The 19637-nt window shown below is 37.6% G+C and overlaps 1 protein-coding gene across 9 annotated transcripts in view; it reads left to right on the top strand.

The window, feature by feature from the left end:
- The window catches only part of ABCB4 (ATP binding cassette subfamily B member 4), a 72525-nt gene that overhangs the window by 22549 nt on the left and 30339 nt on the right, over nucleotides 1-19637 (top strand). For all 9 annotated transcript variants that reach the window (XM_027539871.1, XM_027539873.1, XM_027539867.1 and 6 more), the window contains 8 exons: nucleotides 1103-1274; nucleotides 3327-3440; nucleotides 4955-5065; nucleotides 5280-5405; nucleotides 8867-9070; nucleotides 9415-9585; nucleotides 15320-15481; nucleotides 18443-18604. In XM_027539871.1, the coding sequence (XP_027395672.1) occupies nucleotides 1103-1274; nucleotides 3327-3440; nucleotides 4955-5065; nucleotides 5280-5405; nucleotides 8867-9070; nucleotides 9415-9585; nucleotides 15320-15481; nucleotides 18443-18604 (1222 nt within the window). The remainder of the gene's footprint in view (nucleotides 1-1102; nucleotides 1275-3326; nucleotides 3441-4954; nucleotides 5066-5279; nucleotides 5406-8866; nucleotides 9071-9414; nucleotides 9586-15319; nucleotides 15482-18442; nucleotides 18605-19637) is intronic.

Here is a 19637-nt window from a genome sequence, read left to right as displayed (position 1 = left end):
TCCCTTTGTACATCTGAAACTAACACAACACTGTAAATCAACTGTACTTCAATTTTTAAAAAGTAATTCCATTTTACAAGTGATGCAAGTAAAATCTAAAAAAGTAGAGTAAGAAACTATATCCCATAAGTAGTGACCTCTTTATACCCTATACCCTGGCTTAATCAAAAACAGAACAAAACAGAGACCAAAGCGAAGCAAAAAGGCAAAGACTGGAGTATAAGTACACAAACAGATAGAATTCCCATCCCTTTCCCAATGGGGTAAGGCTTCCCTGGTGGCTCAGATGGTAAAGAATCCGCCTGCAGTGCAGGAGACCCAGGTTCAGTCCTTGGGTCAGGAAGCTCCCCTGGAGGAGGAAATGGCAACCCACTCCAGTACTCTTGCCTGGAGAATCCCACAGACAGAGGAGCCTGGTGGGCTGCAGTCCGTGGGATGGAAAAGAGTCAGACACTACTGAGTGACTAACACTTTCGCTTTCACCCAGTGGGACAGCAGAGAAGATAAATTAGCCTGTCTTGAGAATATAACTGCTTTAAGAGTCCCAAATAGTGTTTGCAGTTTACATTTTGGTGTCACTCCTGGTGGGCTTGGTTTCTCTTCTTCCTCCTTAACCTTGACTTGTGATGCTGGCCATGAAGGTTGATGGTGAGGTTCTCCCAGGGTTGGGAGTTCAGTCCTGGATCAGCTATGGGAACATTGCTGGGACTTGTGGGGACTGAGGTAGATGGGTCCAGGCCAGTAGAGAAAAGGCTCAGATGGGATCTGGTCCAGGTTGACCCTGCATTGGTTCAGTTCCTGGGAAGCTGGGTGTCTCCATGGGTTTCTTGGTTGATGGTTTTTGTCCCTTAAACCTCTAGCTGTCCAGGAGGGGTATATTGCTAAGATTATGTATTCTCAGGGTTCAATCCCTTGGTTGGGAAGATCTCCTGGAGAAGGAAATGACAATCCACTCCAGTATTCTTGCCTGGAGAATTCCACGGACAGTGGAACCTGGTAGGGTACAGTCCATGGGGTCACAATGAGTAAGACACGACTGAGCAACTTCACTTTCACTTTCATGGATTCTTACTATCATATTTCCCCCTTCATTTTCTGGTAGGTATCAGAAACATCTAGAAAATGCCAAAAGGATTGGAATTAAAAAAGCTATTTCAGCAAACATTTCTATGGGCACTGCCTTCCTGCTAATATATGCATCGTATGCACTGGCCTTCTGGTATGGATCCACTCTAGTTATAGCCAAAGAATACACTATTGGAAATGCAATTACAGTAAGTTGTTTTCCTAATATTTGTGACAAATCTGAAAAATTGTTTATCTATCTACCTCTTCTTTCATTTTCCTCCTTTTTGAAGGATGAACCATGGTTCTAACCTTTTTACTTATGGCATATCTTTGCTCAGTCCTGTGGGCAGAGCTGGGCTTCTAGAATACACAGAGCATCACAAGTGGTTAGACCAATTGAGAAACATATGGAGCATATAAAGAAAGATGGAAAGAATTTATTAATGAACAAATATCAATTGGTACCATCTTCATTGTGCCTGTGATTTTCATTACATAAAAAAGTAGACATTATTATACATAGGTCATACTATGAAAGAACATTGAATTTGTATCATATTGGCTATCCAAATACAAGATGAAAAGTGATTTTAGTCTTTTTTTCTTTTATGAAATGAAAATAGGTTCATTTTATGATTAGAAAAATTATACATACTAGTTATACAAAAGATTAGAATACTTTTAAAAATTAGAAATTACTTAAAATTAGAATTACTTATGATCTAAAAATCCATATACACTTAATGATAACTTTTGGTGTTTATCTTCCAGATTATTTTCTGTATATGGGTTTTTTTCTCTTGAAACCTAAATTGCATTATGCATATCTTTTTGTAAATTTTTTTATAAACTAGCAACATATTGCGACCTTCTTTCCATGTCAGTGATGGTCAGGACAACACGTAACCATTCAACTAGCCATGTTTTAAAACCTGCACTTGCCTGTCTTTCTAAACAGAGGACATGGAACACAGTTTGACCCCTTGATGATGACTTAGGGGCATTATGGAAATTTATCATTTCAGAATGTTCTCTAGAGTGGTACCTTCAGACCCCCATTGAAGTGTTGAGGGCTGTTTGGCTGGATGAGGTTTCATCGCTGCAGAGTCTGTTTTTTCTCATGTTGGTCCCCTCTCCTTGTCAGCTTAGAAGCACTCCGCCTCTCTTTACGTCCTCATTTGCTAAATTTTACAAAGTGGGGAGATTGAGAATGACTCTGGCATTCATCCTCTCTGGCCTGGTCTCCCCATTTGTTGGGTGTAGACAGTGACTTCTCCCAAATAGGGGAGCAGAGTGACTCCCATGATGCAGGGAGCCCAGTGATGGCCTCTTCATAAAGACCAAGAACTCGAGTGTGTTAACTTTCTAGCATTGCTTCTGGTAGGGACTTTTTTTGCTCTCTTGCTGGTCCTTCTCTGTATTGCAGATAGTAGATAGATATTTGAGTTCTGGTATGTTAAGCATTATTGTTATTTGTCATCTTCTGAGAAAAGCCAAACTATAAGTAGATGTTTCACCATGCCCAGAGAGAAAGGAGTCATTTCTCTTCATTTAGGTTTTTCTCAGTTAATGTATGCTAATAACCTGGATTCCTGAAACTACAGTCTTGACTTTTCTGTATCAATTTGTTTTCCTAGTGAAAAAAAGATGAAGGGAAATGTGTTAAGTTTGTGTGCTATAGTACAGACTAATTGTGTAAAGGAATTATTAATTAATGCACACAGATGTGATTTATAATGCATGAACTGTTACTTTTTAATGTTAAAAATCTTATCAAAATGTGTGTGTGTATATATATATACATATACATATATATATATAAAACATGGCACTTTTTAAGGAAAGTTATATGGGGCCAGAATCTACCTTGTTTCATTTTGAACATTGTGTGTAATTCCATGCATAGTTAGAGAAAATAATTTAGTACTGAATAATACTGACAGAAAATATTTTCCTCTGGTGGCAATGGCTTCATAATCAAGGCAACAGATTTGAAAAATCTTTGTCATTTTGTCTAAGCCCAGGAGAAGAACAACCAATAGTTTGACAAGATAGATGAAAAAATATTTTTGAGGTTGAAGAAACCCATTTGTGCAACAAAATTTACCTTGTAAATTTTGCTCTTGTGCTGAAAAAAATTTTCAAGGGATTGACCTAATCTTGACGCTTTGGTGGCCTGTGTTCCAAACACATGTGTGTGAGATGACAGTGGACACTGGAATGGGACATGTGACTTTCCCTTGTGTTCTTTTGCTCAGGTCTTTTTCTCAATCCTGATCGGCGCCTTCAGCATTGGACAGGCCGCTCCCTGTATTGATGCTTTTGCCAATGCGAGAGGAGCAGCATATGCAATCTTTGCTATTATTGATAGCGTGAGTCATTTATTATTTTTAATGCTGAAAAATTTTTTGAGGCCTGGATAATTAAATCTGGCTTTATGTTAAATGTCCTGTAAAAATTAAGTAACATGAAAAACTTCTGCTTATTAATGAATAAAAGCAAATGCCTCTTTTGAATATTTGTGAAAGTTTGAAAAAAATACCTCTTTTTCAAGGTTAATTATTTGCATTATATTCTGAGTCTGAGAACTCACAGGATCCCAAGATCAGTAATCAAAACCAGCTCTAATTGATGAGGAAACTTTTTTTGGTTAAGCCTACACTTGACTGTTTGTAACATTCACACTGGTTCCAAATTAAAGAATCAATACAAAATAATAATAAAGAATAGAAATGGGATTTCAAGTGAGGAATAAATGAGGTTAGGAGTGCTTATTACTGTGCCTGCCTCAAGTTAGGGTTTAATAAATTTAAGTTTTGAGTTAGCCAATTGGGGAATAAAAGGCAGAAAGTGCTAAGAACTTTTATAAAGGAGAACAGGTTTTTTTTAAAAAAAAAAAAAGAATTCTCTCTCCAATAAACTTTATTTTAAAGAAAAAATATTTCTGAATGCTTATCTTTAATCAAACAGCACTGATCTCATTTGGGAAAGTGCATCTGAACTAGTGTGTTATTACTAGAGTTCAAAGCAAAGATGTTTGTCTTCCTAGTTTTTCTCCTTTTCTCTTTCATTTTGTAGCCAGACTGAGAACATTATGCTTTGTAGACAGGATGAGTGGATGGAAAAATGATTGGTGGACTGAAATTGATAGTATGTTTTGCTGTGGGTTTCCCTCTCTCAAAAAAAAAAATGGTCACTGTATATATGATATAATTTTGAATCAATTGTATTGCATAAGTTATCCTGACTGAAGTGAAATAAAGAAAATCATTTTGACACATTAAAGGTGGTCTCTGCATTTACACAGGGAAAATGTTAACTAGCTAACTGAAATGTAATTGTCTAGTCCAAGCAATTGCTGTTTCATTAATCTAAGTCATGAGAAAATTGGTCAGCTTCTGCATATATTGAAAATTTACATCATTCCAAACTAACTTGTCCCTAACCAATTGTTCAATTTTCTCAATCTAGTCCATCACACTTATTGTTTAGGAATAAGCTAATTTTCACTAAATGCTGAAATACCTGGATATATCAATTATAGTATATTTTGTAATTGCAGTTGTAGGAATGTACATTTAGAAAATTTATGATATGCCAGAAACTTAAAGTGAAATATCATATGAAATGAAAATAATATATCCCTTATGTACTTTTTAAGAGAAACCTATTTTCAGAGAAGGAATACTTCCTTATACACATAAACACAAACATACAGACACACACACACACACACACACACACACAGTCTTCAACTTGGGTTCTGACTCACATGAAGGGAATTATGCTTTTCTGGGTCCTGTTTTTGGCATTGCTGAGGCCTATTCCTTAAAAATGCAATTGTTTGTCCTATGATGGAATAGCCATTGAATTTTGTTTTGTTTAGGATCCTAAAATTGACAGTTTTTCAGAGAGAGGACACAAACCAGACAACATCAAAGGGAATTTGGAGTTCAGAGATGTTCATTTCTCTTATCCTGCTCGGCCTGATGTCCAGGTATTATAAGTTATATTTATAGGGATTCCTAATTTAGATTGTTAATCATCTTCAGGAATCCACAGTCTCTGTTATTATGATATGTATGTGCCTTTTCCTTTGGGGGTTATAGTCCCTTATTTAATACTATTTTTCCAAATTTAAAATTGAGTCAGATTACTTCTCTTTCAGGCTTTTGATGTGAAGTGCACTCTTTTTCTCTCTTCCCTTAAAGATCTTGAAGGGCCTCAACCTGAAGGTAGAGAGCGGGCAGACGGTGGCCCTGGTTGGGAACAGCGGCTGTGGGAAGAGCACAGTAGTCCAGCTGGTGCAGAGGCTGTATGACCCTGATGTGGGGAGTGTAAGTGGGAAGAACCCCGCTCTTCAAAATGGGAAGCTGGGTATCAAATAGCCCTTAGAAAAATTTTTTGGTAACATATTTGCATGTGAATCCAATTTTGGTTAAAAAAAGAAAAAGGCTATGGAATTGCAATGCATCTGGATAAGATCTTCAAACCCTTGGGATATTTTGACAAATGTAGTCAAGATGATAAAATTCAAAGAAGCTAGACAATGCTCTCCTCTGTTCCAACTAAGCTTTTCATAATCTACTATGTCACTGGAAAATAGTCGTCCAAACCACCAAGAGGATTATTTTCAATGACTGACTTAGTTTGGTTAAAAATGTTCCACATTAGTAATTGTCAATAAGCTTGTGTTCGGGGTCACAAGGAATCTTAGGGCAGTAATTAAATTCATCAAAGACAGTTGAGTTTTCTTCAGTGTTGGAATATCTGAAGGGGAAAGTGGAACAGTCTCCATGAAACTGGGGACGTGAGAAACAGTAACGGCCTAGGGTATAGTTTTTTTGATCTTTTAAAATTTTTATTATAAATTGAAACTTACCGAAAAGTTGCAAGTAAGGAACTCACATATACTCTTCACCCAGATTTATTCATTGTTTTTATTTTGACCTACTTGCCTTATTATCATCTCTTTCTTACTGCATGTTTGTGTGTATGTATAAGACACACCACAAACATATATACCGGTTATTTTCTGAACCGTTGAGAGTAAGTTAAAGATGTTATGGCCCCCTGACCCTTACATACATTAGAATATAATTTCTTTTTTTTTTTAATGTTATCGGATTATAGGTTGTTTTACAATGTTGTATTCGTTTCAGGCGTATAGCAAAGCAGAATGTATTTTCTGAGAAGACAACATTCTCTTACTTAATCACAAAACAATTATCAAAATCAGTAAATTTAACATTAATACAATAGGGGCCCACAGTAAATATTCAAATTTCCTCAGTTGTACTGACTTGAGAACATTGAGTTTACCTGACATTGAAATGTAGTATAATTATGAAAACAGAAGTTTACAAGTTACACAGAAAAACAAAAAAACACAAAAAGGCATTAATATAGGACAGAGATTCTAGGATATGTGAATTATCCACTTTCTTTAATAAAATTAACAAAATTTCTTTGAAAAATCTGATACACCAAGTAGGAACATGGGCCCCTTCTCATTTCCTAAAGCAAACTCTAGGTTGGTTGAAGTATAAACACTTTTCTTCATTTTTAAAAAAGAACCTAGTAAATACTTACATTGAGGATAAGCATTTCAAAACATCTTATTTTAAAAATTACTATTGGAGTAATACATTTTTAAAAGAAAATACATGTCAGGAAAAAAGTCTTCAGAAATTCTGTAACTCAGAGATATTCACTGTTCACATTGTGATTTAAGTTTGCTTACTGCTGAAATAATGGAAAAAATGCCCAGTGATACAGCTGATTGATTCAATTTTTCCTTAAACCTCTCTTCAATAAAAATCAGTAAAGCTATAGTTTAAGAAAGAAAGAAATTGGAATGAAAAATTTATGATATATGATAAAACTATTATATTACTATTTTATAAATTAATATGAATCTATCAGAGGCTATGAACATGCACATCTTTTGAGAATAAATGTAGATTTGTAAAAAAGAGTCAAGAAATGCTCAATTTCACTTATATATGAATTATATATAAGCTACACCATACAATTATTAATTAGAAAAGACAGATTAATATGATAAAAGCCAGTAAATTACAGTGAAGCAAATATATATTTATATATTCCTGCTGCCACTGTGAATTATTAAAAATCTTTTTAAAGAGTTTGTTCAACCTTTATTCAGCAAATAATAAATACCCAAAATTTGCCAGTTATTGTATGAGTTAAGCAATTATTACTGGAGAAGAAAAAATAAAACATACTCTTCAGTCTGGTAATTCTGTCCTTCTACTATGATTGTCCTTCAGTGTTCTTTGCACGAAGCCAAATATTCAGCAGGTGGGAAATGCTGAAGTACATTATGGTATTGATATATTATGTAGAGTAAAACATCATAATGCCATCAAAGTGATATGTAGACTAGGTAGGTAAATGGACAGTTAATTCAGATTTAATAATGGTAAGCAAAATTCATAGTTATGCCAAAATACATAACTCAATATGTAATCATTTATGGAGAATATTCCATCCATGAAAAACAGTATACATAAGATAATAAAATCAAAAGAGAGAAAAGACTTTATTTTTAGCCTTGTACATTGCTCTTTATTTCCAATTCCCATTTCTAACCACTGCTGCTGCTGCTGCTGCTAAATCACTTCAGTCGTGTCCAACTCTGTGCGACCCCATAGATGGTAGCCACCAGGCTGCCCTGTCCCTGGGATTCTCCAGGCAAGAACACTGGAGTGGGCTGCCATTTCCTTCTCCAATGCATGAAAGTGAAAAGTGAAAGTGAAGTCGCTCAGTTGTGTCCGACTCTTAGCGACCCCATGGACTGCAGCCCACCAGGCTCCTCCATCCATGGGATTTTCCAGGCAAGAGTACTGGAGTGGGGTGCCATTGCCTTCTCTGTCTAAACCACTGAAATAAGTTAAACATTAGCTAAGGTTTTTTTTTTTTTTGCCTTGTCAGCAAACAGATTTTATTGAGCTATATTCTAAAAATAATATGTAAAGTTCTGATAAGGATTATTTAAAAGATGGTTTTACCAGTGTTGCTGCTGCTGCTAAGTTGCTTCTCCAATGAATGAAAGTAAAAAGTGAAAGTGAAGTCGCTCAGTAGTGTCCGACTCTTAGTGACCCCATGGACTGCAGCCTACCAGGCTCCTCCGTCCATGGGATTTTCCAGGCAAGAGTGGGGTGCCATTGCCTTCTCCGTACCAATGTTGAAAACACCCCAATTAAACTAATAGATTCCAAAGTATAAATTGAATGGTAATAATTTAAATAAAAGAATAAAGCATTCAAAATATAAGATCTTTATAAACACAGCAAGCAGAAATAGCTGATAATCCCATTAAAGTGTCTTTTAAAAGAATAAAGATATAAATTACTGCTGCTGACTTTTAATATTATGTGAGTGCTAATGAAGAAACTTTATTAGCAGGAATTCCCTGGCCGTCCAGTGGTTATCACTCAGCACTTTGACTGCAGTGGGCCTGGATTTGATTCCTTGCTTGAGAACCAGGATCACGCCAGCCAAGTGGCATGGCCAAAAAAAGGAAAGAAAAACTTTTATTAGCACCATTTTATTTACATGTCGTGTGGTAAAATAATAAATAGCTCACTCAGTTTGTATGGATCCATTGCATTTATTGTTATTTTTTTTTTAATTGGTGGATAATTCCTTTACAATGGTGTCTTGGTTTCTGCTGCACAACTTGAATCACATATTAGCTAAGGCTTTTTTGGTAACAAATGCTTTCAATGTCAAATGGTTTAAAATATTTAATGGAAGTATCTTGTTTCTTCAGATTATCATCGATGGGCAGGATATTAGGACATTTAATGTAAAGTATCTGAGGGAAATAATTGGAGTGGTGAGTCAGGAGCCAGTGCTCTTTGCTACCACCATTGCTGAAAATATCCGTTACGGCCGTGGAAATGTCACCATGGATGAAATACAGCAAGCTGTGAAGGAAGCCAACGCCTATGAGTTTATCATGCGGTTACCACAGGTAAAGCCTCTGTTAATTTAAGTGCCCTCGAACTTCATGCCACCGAGTTCTTTCTTCAAAGTTTAAGCTAATAATGTTTGAGGTTCCAGGTTGTCCAACTTTGCTAGGTAAGTCCCTTGAATTATCCATTTGGAGGGTCAAGGAGTGTAGCTTGGTACAATGACTCATAGGAAATTTTATACAGAGTTTGTGTTAGTTTTTTAGAATGTGAAATGATTTATTATGATTTGTGACTCATTACGCTAGTCAAAATGAAGCACCCTGTTGTCTTCCATGAATTCCTAGACTCCATAGCTTTTTCTATTTGAAATATTTCAAGAGCTCTACCACGCTTTCTGTTGTAGAAATTTGACACCCTGGTTGGAGAGAGAGGAGCCCAGCTGAGCGGTGGACAGAAGCAGAGAATCGCCATCGCCCGGGCCCTGGTTCGCAACCCCAAGATCCTCCTGCTGGACGAGGCCACCTCAGCGCTGGACACGGAGAGTGAAGCCGAGGTTCAGGCGGCCCTGGATAAGGTCAGTGGGTCCTCAACGCCTGAAGGACCAGCCAACTGAAACTATATTGAAATTCTTACCAGTGCTTTGTGAGCCTAGGCTGAAAAACATGGACCTGAGAGTAGATGCAGCTCTCCCGTGGGCTTTTTTCTAACGTGTTACTCCATGTGGAGTGCAGTCGGTTAACAATGTTGTGGTAGGTTCAGGTGCGCAGCAGAGCGACTCAGCACTTACGTATCCATGCATCCATTCTCCCCCAAACTCGCCTCCCATCCAGGCTGCCACATAACACTGAGCAGAGTTCCCTGTGCTATACAGTGGGCTAGTTATCCATTTTAAATACAGCAGTGTGTACAGGTCAGTGCCATGGGGCTTTCTTTCAGGGCACATTGCAGAGAGAGGTGGGCAGCCCATTTGCTGGCTTGCTTTCTTGGACCAAGATGCAGTTATCCCCCGGTCCAGGCCTGTGCAGTGAACTGCTAAGCTTTGGGGGTTTTGTTTGTTTTTTTACATATAGGTTAGGACTTTGATCAAAAGTTCTTACGGTAAAACGTACAAAGAAAATTCTGATTACTTACCCAGTGGTCTATCTGAAAAGCAGTTCAAAATACTTGCCTTATTTTGTAGCAGTACATCATCTTTATCTGTTCATAAAAGTGAATGAGTGATTCTCTGGAAATAAAGTTCAATTTTTGTGTTTCTTTAAGCATATAAATAAGGAATATATTTCAAGGCCGCTGAACTCATGGGCCTGGCTCAGTGTTTCTAAATCTCTCACTATCGTCTTTACTAAGCTGAAGCTTCGCAGCATGAACCTTATCTTGGGACACTTTCAAGGTTAGTGCTGATGTCATCTGTCATAACAACACAGTATAAAAACTGGAGTCAGATGACACTATGTAAATAGATTTCAAATACATAAATATCATAAACATTTTTGACTTCATAAAGTTTAGTAATAAAATGTGCAAATTACTTAACAGTCTATCCAAATTGCCTCTTGAAATTTTGTTTTTCTGAATTGACCTACTTTATTTTTCAGTTTTTATTGAAATATAGTTGGTTTACAATGTGGCATTAGTTTCAGGTGTACAGCAAAATGATTCAGTCATACATATATATGTGTGTGTATATATATTATATATCAGATATATATATATATGTCCTCTTGAAATTATACAGATGAGCTGTAAAGCCTTATTTTCTCAGGAAAATGTATACTTGAATCCTAAGTAAACACAACTGCCTTGTGTGCTATAAACTGTAGTTAATTCAGGCTTTGTGGTTTATCATGTTAACATTTTGGCTTATTTTATCTAATGGAATTTAATAATTAATGAGAAAATATGATATTCTCTCATTATGAGAGAATATGATGTAAGAGAATTATGAGAGAATATGATATTCTCTCATAAATTATTCCTCATAAATTTTTGTACTGAATTACCCTGCTTTCATGTATATTAAGTCTCAAGGAACCAAAATATAATACATAGGGGACTTATATTTGGTTGGTTAATTAGAAGTGACTTAAATCAGGAAATCATAAAAACAAATACATGCATTCATTAAATAATTGATTTAAAATGTGTCAGAATAGATTTTTTTCGCATACAGTTATGTACGATAAGAGAGATTTATGGAACAAAGTCCTAGTCAGCCCCAGGACACAGGTCCTAAAACTTTCTAGGGTGTGTACATTCAGGACAGTAGCCCTTGCTGTGCTAAACAAACAGAATTACTGACAAGTTTTTTCATGATGTGAATTCTGTCAGCAAACGTTGTATCCTTGCAAGTTTTAATTCATATTTGGATACATTACTTCTTTGAATTTTAGCAATTTGTGTTGGCAGACACAGAAGCTATAAGGCCTCTTGAAGTCTATGCTTCGGACATTGAACAAGCATTCATTCCTTCACAGCTTTTGCTCAAAACTAGTCACGTGGCCTGCCCAAATTTGAGGAGGTGGAAAAATACAGTCCATCTCTGAAGGGAATAGCCCTAAAGTGTTTGTTGCCAATTTTTATCTACCATAGTTGCTACAGATGGTTTATAATCTACCGAATCGACTCCATACATTGCAAGATAACTGATATGTTTTTCAGACAATAAACTATGTCTTGAAGAGGGAAGTCCTTCATTATTGCATTCTCTCCAGTGATACTGGTCAGTCAGTTGGCTGGTCCACCTGGTTAAAAACCAACTGTCTTAACAATGAAAGTTGAGTTTTGTAATTCTCTGTCCTTGAGGAGCATAAGGATGTAACACTGTTACTGTTTTTCCTCTCTGATTACCTAGCCTGGAAGCAGAACATTTTCCTTCTGTAGCCCCTTTCCACAGTCGTCACTGTCTCTTGTCTGGCACCATGCTGTTGTACTTAGCTATTTATTTATATGCTTTCTCTCTCTCTCCCCTAAGAGGCAGAACTAACAAAAGGCTCATGTTTACTCTATAACACCCACTCCAGTGCCTGCACATAGTAAAGCCTGAATAAATTTTTACTGAATTGATTACCATGGTCTAGCTCATTGAATAATGCAGTTCTACATTAGAAAAAAATAATTAATGACCATATCCGCTTTTGGCTCAATAGATAGCAACTGTTCTTCAAAATAAATAATAGGTTTTTCAGTATAAAATCTTAAAGAAGACTAGAAAAGCAGACTTGATATTTTGATTTTTTAAAGAAAGTCAATAATCAAAAAGTTTTATACCTATGTCCCTCTTCTACTTATAGTGTTTCCATACTGGAGGGGCAGGAAAAGAATGAAAATAGTGATTTAATGAAATGATCCCTGTAAGTTTCCATTTGTGCTTCCCGCCCCCCCCCCCCCGCCCCCCAGAAGTCAAGAAGCCTAATAGATGAGCGCTTCCTCTGTTTGGGCCTACCTTTCATTCCTGTGCTGTGAGCTTAATCACACAGTCATGTCCAGCTCTCTGTGACCCCAGGCACTGTAGCCGCCAAGCTCCTCTGTCTGTGGGATTCTCCAGGCAGGAATACTGGAGGGGGTTGCCAAGCTGTCCTCCAGGAGATCTTCCCAACCCAGGGATCGAACCCAGGTTTCCCGCGTTGCAATGGGATTCTTCACCATCAGAGCCACCAGGGAAGCCCACCTGCACATCCAAAATTAGAAGTTTCAAATTTAATAGTTGTTCTCCTTGAATCCAGGATATTTGTTTGCCAGTGTCTTGTCATCGTGGGGGTGTTTGAAAATACCCTTTTGTGTCAAATCTCCTCTACCCTAGCCAAAATTCTTTGGTCAAGGGTGACAGTGGCTAACTTTGAAATTCACAAATACATACTTGATTTCTCCTGCACACCAGTCATGTACTCACGAGTCTGACTCCCAATTCCCTTGTTTTTAAAGTTGACATAGCATTAACCTATTGTTATCATAATGATAAACCCAGCCACTGTTAGCAGTTACTCATCACTGTTAGTGTATAATTAGATTGATCAAATTATTTCCTATATACCTTATCATACATGGACAAAGCTGTGCAACTTCCTTATTAGTATATCAGTAAAGATTTATGAAGGTTTCTTTGGGGCCCAATTGCTAAAAATCAAAGAACAGTCTTAAATGTTGTCCAGTAGACTTATGCTCTAGTCTCTGTCTTTTTATGCTCTCATGTGTGTTAGTGTGTGCACACACGTGTTAGTCACTCAGTTGTGTCTGACTCTGCAACCCCTGGTAGCTCAGATGGTAAAGGGTCTGCCTACAATGCAGGAGACCCAGGTTCAATCCCTGGGTCAGGAAGATCCCCTGCAGAAGGAAATGGCACCCCACTCCAGTACTCTGGCCTGGAAAATCCCATGGACTGAGGAGCCTGGTAGGCTACAGTCCATGGGGTCACAATGAGTTGGACACGACTGAGTGACTTCACTTCATACTTCATACTTCGTACTTCTGCAACCCCATCAATGGTAACCCCCCAGGCTCCTCTGTCCCTGGGATTTTCCAGGCAAGAATACTGGAGGGGGTTGCCATTTCCTTCTCCAGGGCATCTTCCTAACCCAGGGATCAAACCTGGGTTTCCCCCATTGCTGGCAGATTCTTTACCATCTGAGCTACTAGGCTGTTTTATATTTTTTGAAACATAATTGATTAATCTGATTATTAGTATAAGGCCTGAAGAAGAAAGACCACATTATTTTTTTTTCCAGGTGGCTACACAATTGACTCAGTACCATTAATCACATAGTCTACTTTTTCTCAACTGATAGACAATGCATATTTATCACACACTAATTCTTTAAAATGTATGTCTATTCTGGACTCTCTGTATGGTTCTGTTTATCAAATTTTCTGTTTATGTGATAGCTTCCCCTGGATTTTATTGTTTTAATTGCTGTAGCTTTTTATGTTTTAGTATCTAGTGGAGATATTACCCAGATACTTATTAACTTTTTCAGAATTTTTGTGAATGCTCTTTTTAAAAAGATTGATGAATCTTTTAAAAAGATTCATATACCATGAAGTTCACCCATTTTAAATGCACAGTTCATCGGTTTTTAGTATTAATATATTCACAAGATTTTACAACCATTTGCATGATCTCACTGCAAAATATTTTCATCATTCCAAAAAAAAAAAAAACAAACCCTTGTACCCCATAGTACTCACTCTCTATTCTACTCTCACCCTTGAGCTTGGCAACTACTAATCTTTCTCTCTCTCTGGATTTTCCCATTCTGGACATTTCCTATAAATAGAATCATACAAGGCATGGTCTGTTTTAACTGACTTCTTTAACTTAGCGTCATATCTTTAAGGTTCATCCATATTGAAACACGTATCAGAATCTCATTTCTTTTCCTGGCCCAGTGCTATTCCATTGTATGGATATACCACCTTTTGTTTCTCTTTTGATCAACTGAACATTTGGATTGTTCTCACTTTTTGGCTATTATGAATCTAGCCTCACATTTTTATGTTTTTAACTGCTTAGGTGATTTGGGCCACACCCTAAATACCATGCTAACAATGTGGTTTTATTGCCTCAGAGTAGGTAGGTAGTGGTCTTAAGAAGTTGTTAGTCTAATAGGGTAATGAATATTAAAAAGAATAACTATTGTTAATGACGTAACGTGAATAATTTGATGGACATTTTCCAGCCCATTCATTAACCCATCAAGCTAAGGACATGTGAGCTCACTGAACTACTTAGGGGGTGATTTGTAGATTTCAGTATCCATAAAAACCACCCAAAGTATTTGTTAAAAATCACAGTTACTGGCCCCACTCCAGAGTTTGTGATTGAGATGGTCTTTGAACCATAACTTAAACCATCCAGACCTCAGGATATGTTTTCGCCTAAGGTACCTGCACGTAGTCCATCAGAATTACAATCACAGTAATTACAGAATTTCAGGCACTTCAGAAGAAATCATACAGAAGTGCTCTGGAGAAGGCCTTATGTGGCAACAACTTCTGAACATGCTTCTGCTAAAGTCTTTAGCATATCGTATAACTCAGAAGCAGGGCTCCTCACGATGGTATGAAAACATTAGAGAAGCTCCGGAGTTCTCCATCTTCATCCTGGGGGATTGGCCTCCTGTCTGGTCCAGAATTTAAGTCCCTTGTGTCCATTCACATGTGAGAGATGCCTTTGTGCCCTGATCACACAGGGATGGTGAGCTGCTCTCCATCAACCACAGGCACCCCCGTCTGCCTGCTTCATTGTGTGTTAATCAACAGTGCAAGGACGGTGTAACCCTGCTCCCCTTCATGCCTGTCCTTTTCCCCTCTAGGCCAGGGAAGGCCGGACCACCATAGTGATAGCTCACCGACTGTCTACAATCCGAAATGCAGATGTCATCGCTGGGTTTGACGATGGAGTCATTGTGGAGCAAGGAAGCCACGGAGAACTAATGAAGAAGGAAGGGGTATACTTCAGGCTTGTAAACACGCAGGTATCTGCTTCTTGGGAAGTTTTTCTGTTGTTTTTTCCTTAATATAATATTCTTTCTTTATTAAAATATCAAATAGCTAATGCTGTACTGAGAAATCAGAAGTATCAGAAAGATGCCACGCATACATCTGAGACTTTAATTCACAGTCGTTGAAAGAATCTTGAAAGAGAAAGGTGGGGAGGGGGGGAAATAAAAGACAAGGCCAAAAACATTTTGAACTTGTTGTTTAGGACAGTGATTCTTAATTGCCTGTTCAAACTAATGGGTCCTTCCCCCAGTAGATTAGGGATGTTCAGAGTGGTGGTCGGGGTAAGAGGCTGATGCTAGGTAGTTGGGAGAGGTCCTATGAGACCTTAAAATACTTCCCAGATCATCCTAATGAAGCCAACAGCAAGATTCATGGCTCTTGGAAGTGAATAGTTCAGTGTTTTGTTTTTTGTTTTTGGCTTGCGAGATCCTAGTTCCCTGACTGGGGATCAAACCCTGGGCCCACAGGAGTGAAAGTGCCAAGTCTTAACCTCTGGGCCTCCAGGGAATTCCTGAGTTTGGTTTTCCTTTAAAACAACAACAACAATAACAACTACTCACTCTGTTTCCTACAGCGGGTTCTATTGATAATTATTGATTTGCCTTATTATTGAAATTAGTCACGAGCAATTTTTCAAAATAAATAACCGAAAAATATTTATCCTGTAAACACAATTCTTCTATTTGTAAAAGTTTATACATTTGCTTTGATAACTATAATATGTACATATTTTTGTTATTTTTCTTCACATTTCAAATACACACACTCCAAATACTATCATTTTATATGTCCTCAGCAGTAATTACATTAATGTGTAATAAACTGCTTGATCATTTCTCTAAAATTGACTATGTGGCTTGTTTCTAGTAATTCTTTGTTCTAAATATTGCCCTTTGGGAGCACGTGGTGGGGAGGGGGGTGAGGGTGGGTTCCAAAAAAGTAAAAAATTTGTTTTGTTTTCTGACAAGTAATTAACTCCTCTGAGTTTCAGTTTCCATATTAGAAATACAAAACCTACCATGTGAGGCTGCTGCAAGGTTAAGAAATAAGCACCCATTTAGTTCAGTTCAGTCGCTCAGTAGTGTCTGACTCTTCACAACTCCATGGACTGCAGCACGCCAAACCTCCCTGTCTATCACCTACTCCCAGAGCTTATTCAAACTCATGTGCATTGAGTCAGTAATGCCATCCAACCATCTCATCCTCTGTCGTCCCCTTCACCTCCCACTTTCAATCTTTCCCAGCATCAGGGTCTTTTCAAATGAGTCAGCTCTTCACATCAGGTGGCTAAAGTATTGGAGTTTCAGCTTTAGCATCAGTCCTTCCAATGATCACTCAGGACTTATTTCCTTTAGGATAGAATGGTTGGATCTCCTTGCTGTCCAAGGGACTCTCAAGAGTCTTCTCCAACACCACAGTTCAAAAGCATCAATTCTTTGGCACTCAGCTTTCTTTATAGTCTAACTTTCACATCCATACATGACCACTGGAAAAACCATAGCATTGACTAGACGGACCTTTGTTGACAAAGTAATGTCTCTGCTTTTTAATATGCCATCTAGGTCGGTCATAACTTTTCTTCCAAGGAGGAAGAGTCTTTTAATTTCATGGCTTCAATCACCATCTGCAATGATTTTGGAGCCCCAAAATTAAAGTCAGCCACTGTTTCCACTGTTTCCCCATCTATTTGCCATGAAGTGATGGGACTGGATGCCATGCTCTTAGTTTTCTGAATGTTGAGCTTTAAGCCAACTTTTTCACTCTCTTTCACTTTCCTCAAGAATCTTTTGAGTTCCTCTTCACTTTCTGCCATAAGGGTGGTATCATCTGCATATCTGAGGTTATTGATATTTCTCCCAGCAATCTTGATTCCAGCTTGTGCTTCTTCCAGCCCAGCATTTCTCATGATGTACTCTGTATATAAGTTAAATAAGCAGGGTGACAATATACAGCCTTGACATACTCCTTTTCCTATTTGGAACCAGTCTGTTGTTCCATGTTCAGTTGTAATTGTTGCTTCCTGACCTGCATACTGGTTTCTCAGGAGGCAGTTCAGGTGGTCTGGTATTCCCATCTCTTTCAGAATTTTCCACAGTTTGTTGTGATCCACACAGTCAAAGGCTTAGCAATAGTCAATAAAGCCGAAGTAGATGTTTTTCTGAAACTCTCTTGCTTTTTCGATGATCCAACAGATGTTGGCAATTTGATCTCTGGTTCCTCTGCCTTTTCTAAAACCAGCTTGAACATCTGGACGTTCATTGTTCACATATTGTTGAAGCCTGGGTTGGAGAATTTTGAGCATTACTCTGCTAGCATGTGAGATGAGTGCAGTTGTGCAGTAGTTTGAGCATTCTTTGGCATTGCCTTTCTTTGGGATTGGAAAGAAAACTGACCTTTTCCAGTCCTGTGGCCACTGCTGAGTTTTCCAAATTTGCTGACATATTGAGTGCAGCACTTTCACAGCATCATCTTTTAGAATTTGAAATAGATCAACTGGAATTTCATCACTTCCACTAGTTTTATTTGTAGTGATGAGCACCACCTGAATATACTAGAAAAAGTACTTTAAAAGGTATGTGAATTTTGTCTCAATAAAGCTGTTAAATCATTTTTTTTAAGCACCTAACACAAAATAGCGGAGAAGGCAATGGCACCCCACTCCAGTACTCTTGCCTGGAAAATCCCATGGATGGAAGAGGGAAATGCAACCCACTCCAGTGTTCTTGCCTGGAGAATCCCAGGGACGGGGAAGCCTGGTGGCTACCGTCTATGGGGTCGCACAGAGTCGGACACGACTGAAGTGACTGCTTAAATATCAATTTAAGCAGTAGCAGTAACACAAAATAGACGCCTGACAAATAATAGTTACTTGTCCTAAACTTGAAGGTTACATCCATCTGGACACACAACTCAACATTTTGTTCTTCTTCTAGATTTCAGGAAGCCAGATCCAGTCAGAAGAATTTAAAGTTGCACTCGCTGATGAAAAGCCTGCCATGGGTTTGACTCATCCCATAGTTAGGCGTTCTCTTCATAAAAGCCTGAGGAGTTCCCGACAGTATCAGAATGGCTTTGATGTCGAAACCAGTGAACTTGTAAGTAGTTTTTCAATTATCTTTCATTGTTTAGTTTTGTTGGTGAAGTCCATAGCCTTGCAAGTACATTGTAGGCACAGAAGATTCCCACCATGAGCCATACTCTTCTTAAAAGAAGGAAATATCCAATATTAATTGTACTTGTCAAAAATTGAAATCAATTCCAATTAACAATGGACTTCCAATGAAAAGGGAGCCCAAAACATAGTCTTTGTGCTTAGATGCTTAAAATTAAAATAAGGTATTCATTTTTGAGGTCCAGAGTAATACAGGGCTCGTCTAAAGTAAGAGGCCCTAATATTTGCATAATCTATTATGTAGGATTACTTTTGATTGTCTATGATAGGAAACCCAGAGTAATATCAATTTAAGAAAAATAAGGTTTTATTTCTCTTTCACATTAAAAACAAACAAACAAAAAAAAGACTTACAGGTAAGAAACCCAGGGTTACAGTGGTAACTCCACCATGGTTACCATGGACTCAGGCTCGTTTCATACTTATTCTCGTTATCCTGGCATGTAGCTTTCATTCTCAATAATCTAAAATGACTCCAGAAGCTCCAGCCATCACATCTATGTTCCAAGCAGCAAGAAAAAACAAAGATTTCCCAGACATCTCATACAGTACTTAAAAACAAAAAACAAAAAAAAACCTATGTCATTGGCCATAACTTAATCACATGTCCATACTTAGCTACAACGGAGAGTAGAAAACTGAACCTTTTTGCTATATGCATTGCTACTCTGAGTAAAACTGGAATTCTTACTAGGAAAAAGGACAGAATAACCAGAAATAGCCAAAGTGTACATTCTTTAATATTTCTCACCTGAAACTTTGGGATTTTTTTTTTAGATCAACATCTTACACTTTATAATACAAATTTTTACACAAATCACATGTTTACAGTACAAAAGGCAAAGGATCTCAAGAGAAGTAACTGGGTTGATATTAATTCAAGTTAACAGAAGCTTTTATAATAGAAAGGGAACACATTCCAAGAAAAGATATTTTATGATTTTAAGAAACGATTT

This window comes from Bos indicus x Bos taurus, chromosome 4 (genome assembly GCF_003369695.1).
Source record: "Bos indicus x Bos taurus breed Angus x Brahman F1 hybrid chromosome 4, Bos_hybrid_MaternalHap_v2.0, whole genome shotgun sequence".
Lineage (NCBI taxonomy): Eukaryota > Metazoa > Chordata > Mammalia > Artiodactyla > Bovidae > Bos > Bos indicus x Bos taurus.
This window is presented reverse-complemented; position numbering and strand designations above follow the sequence as displayed.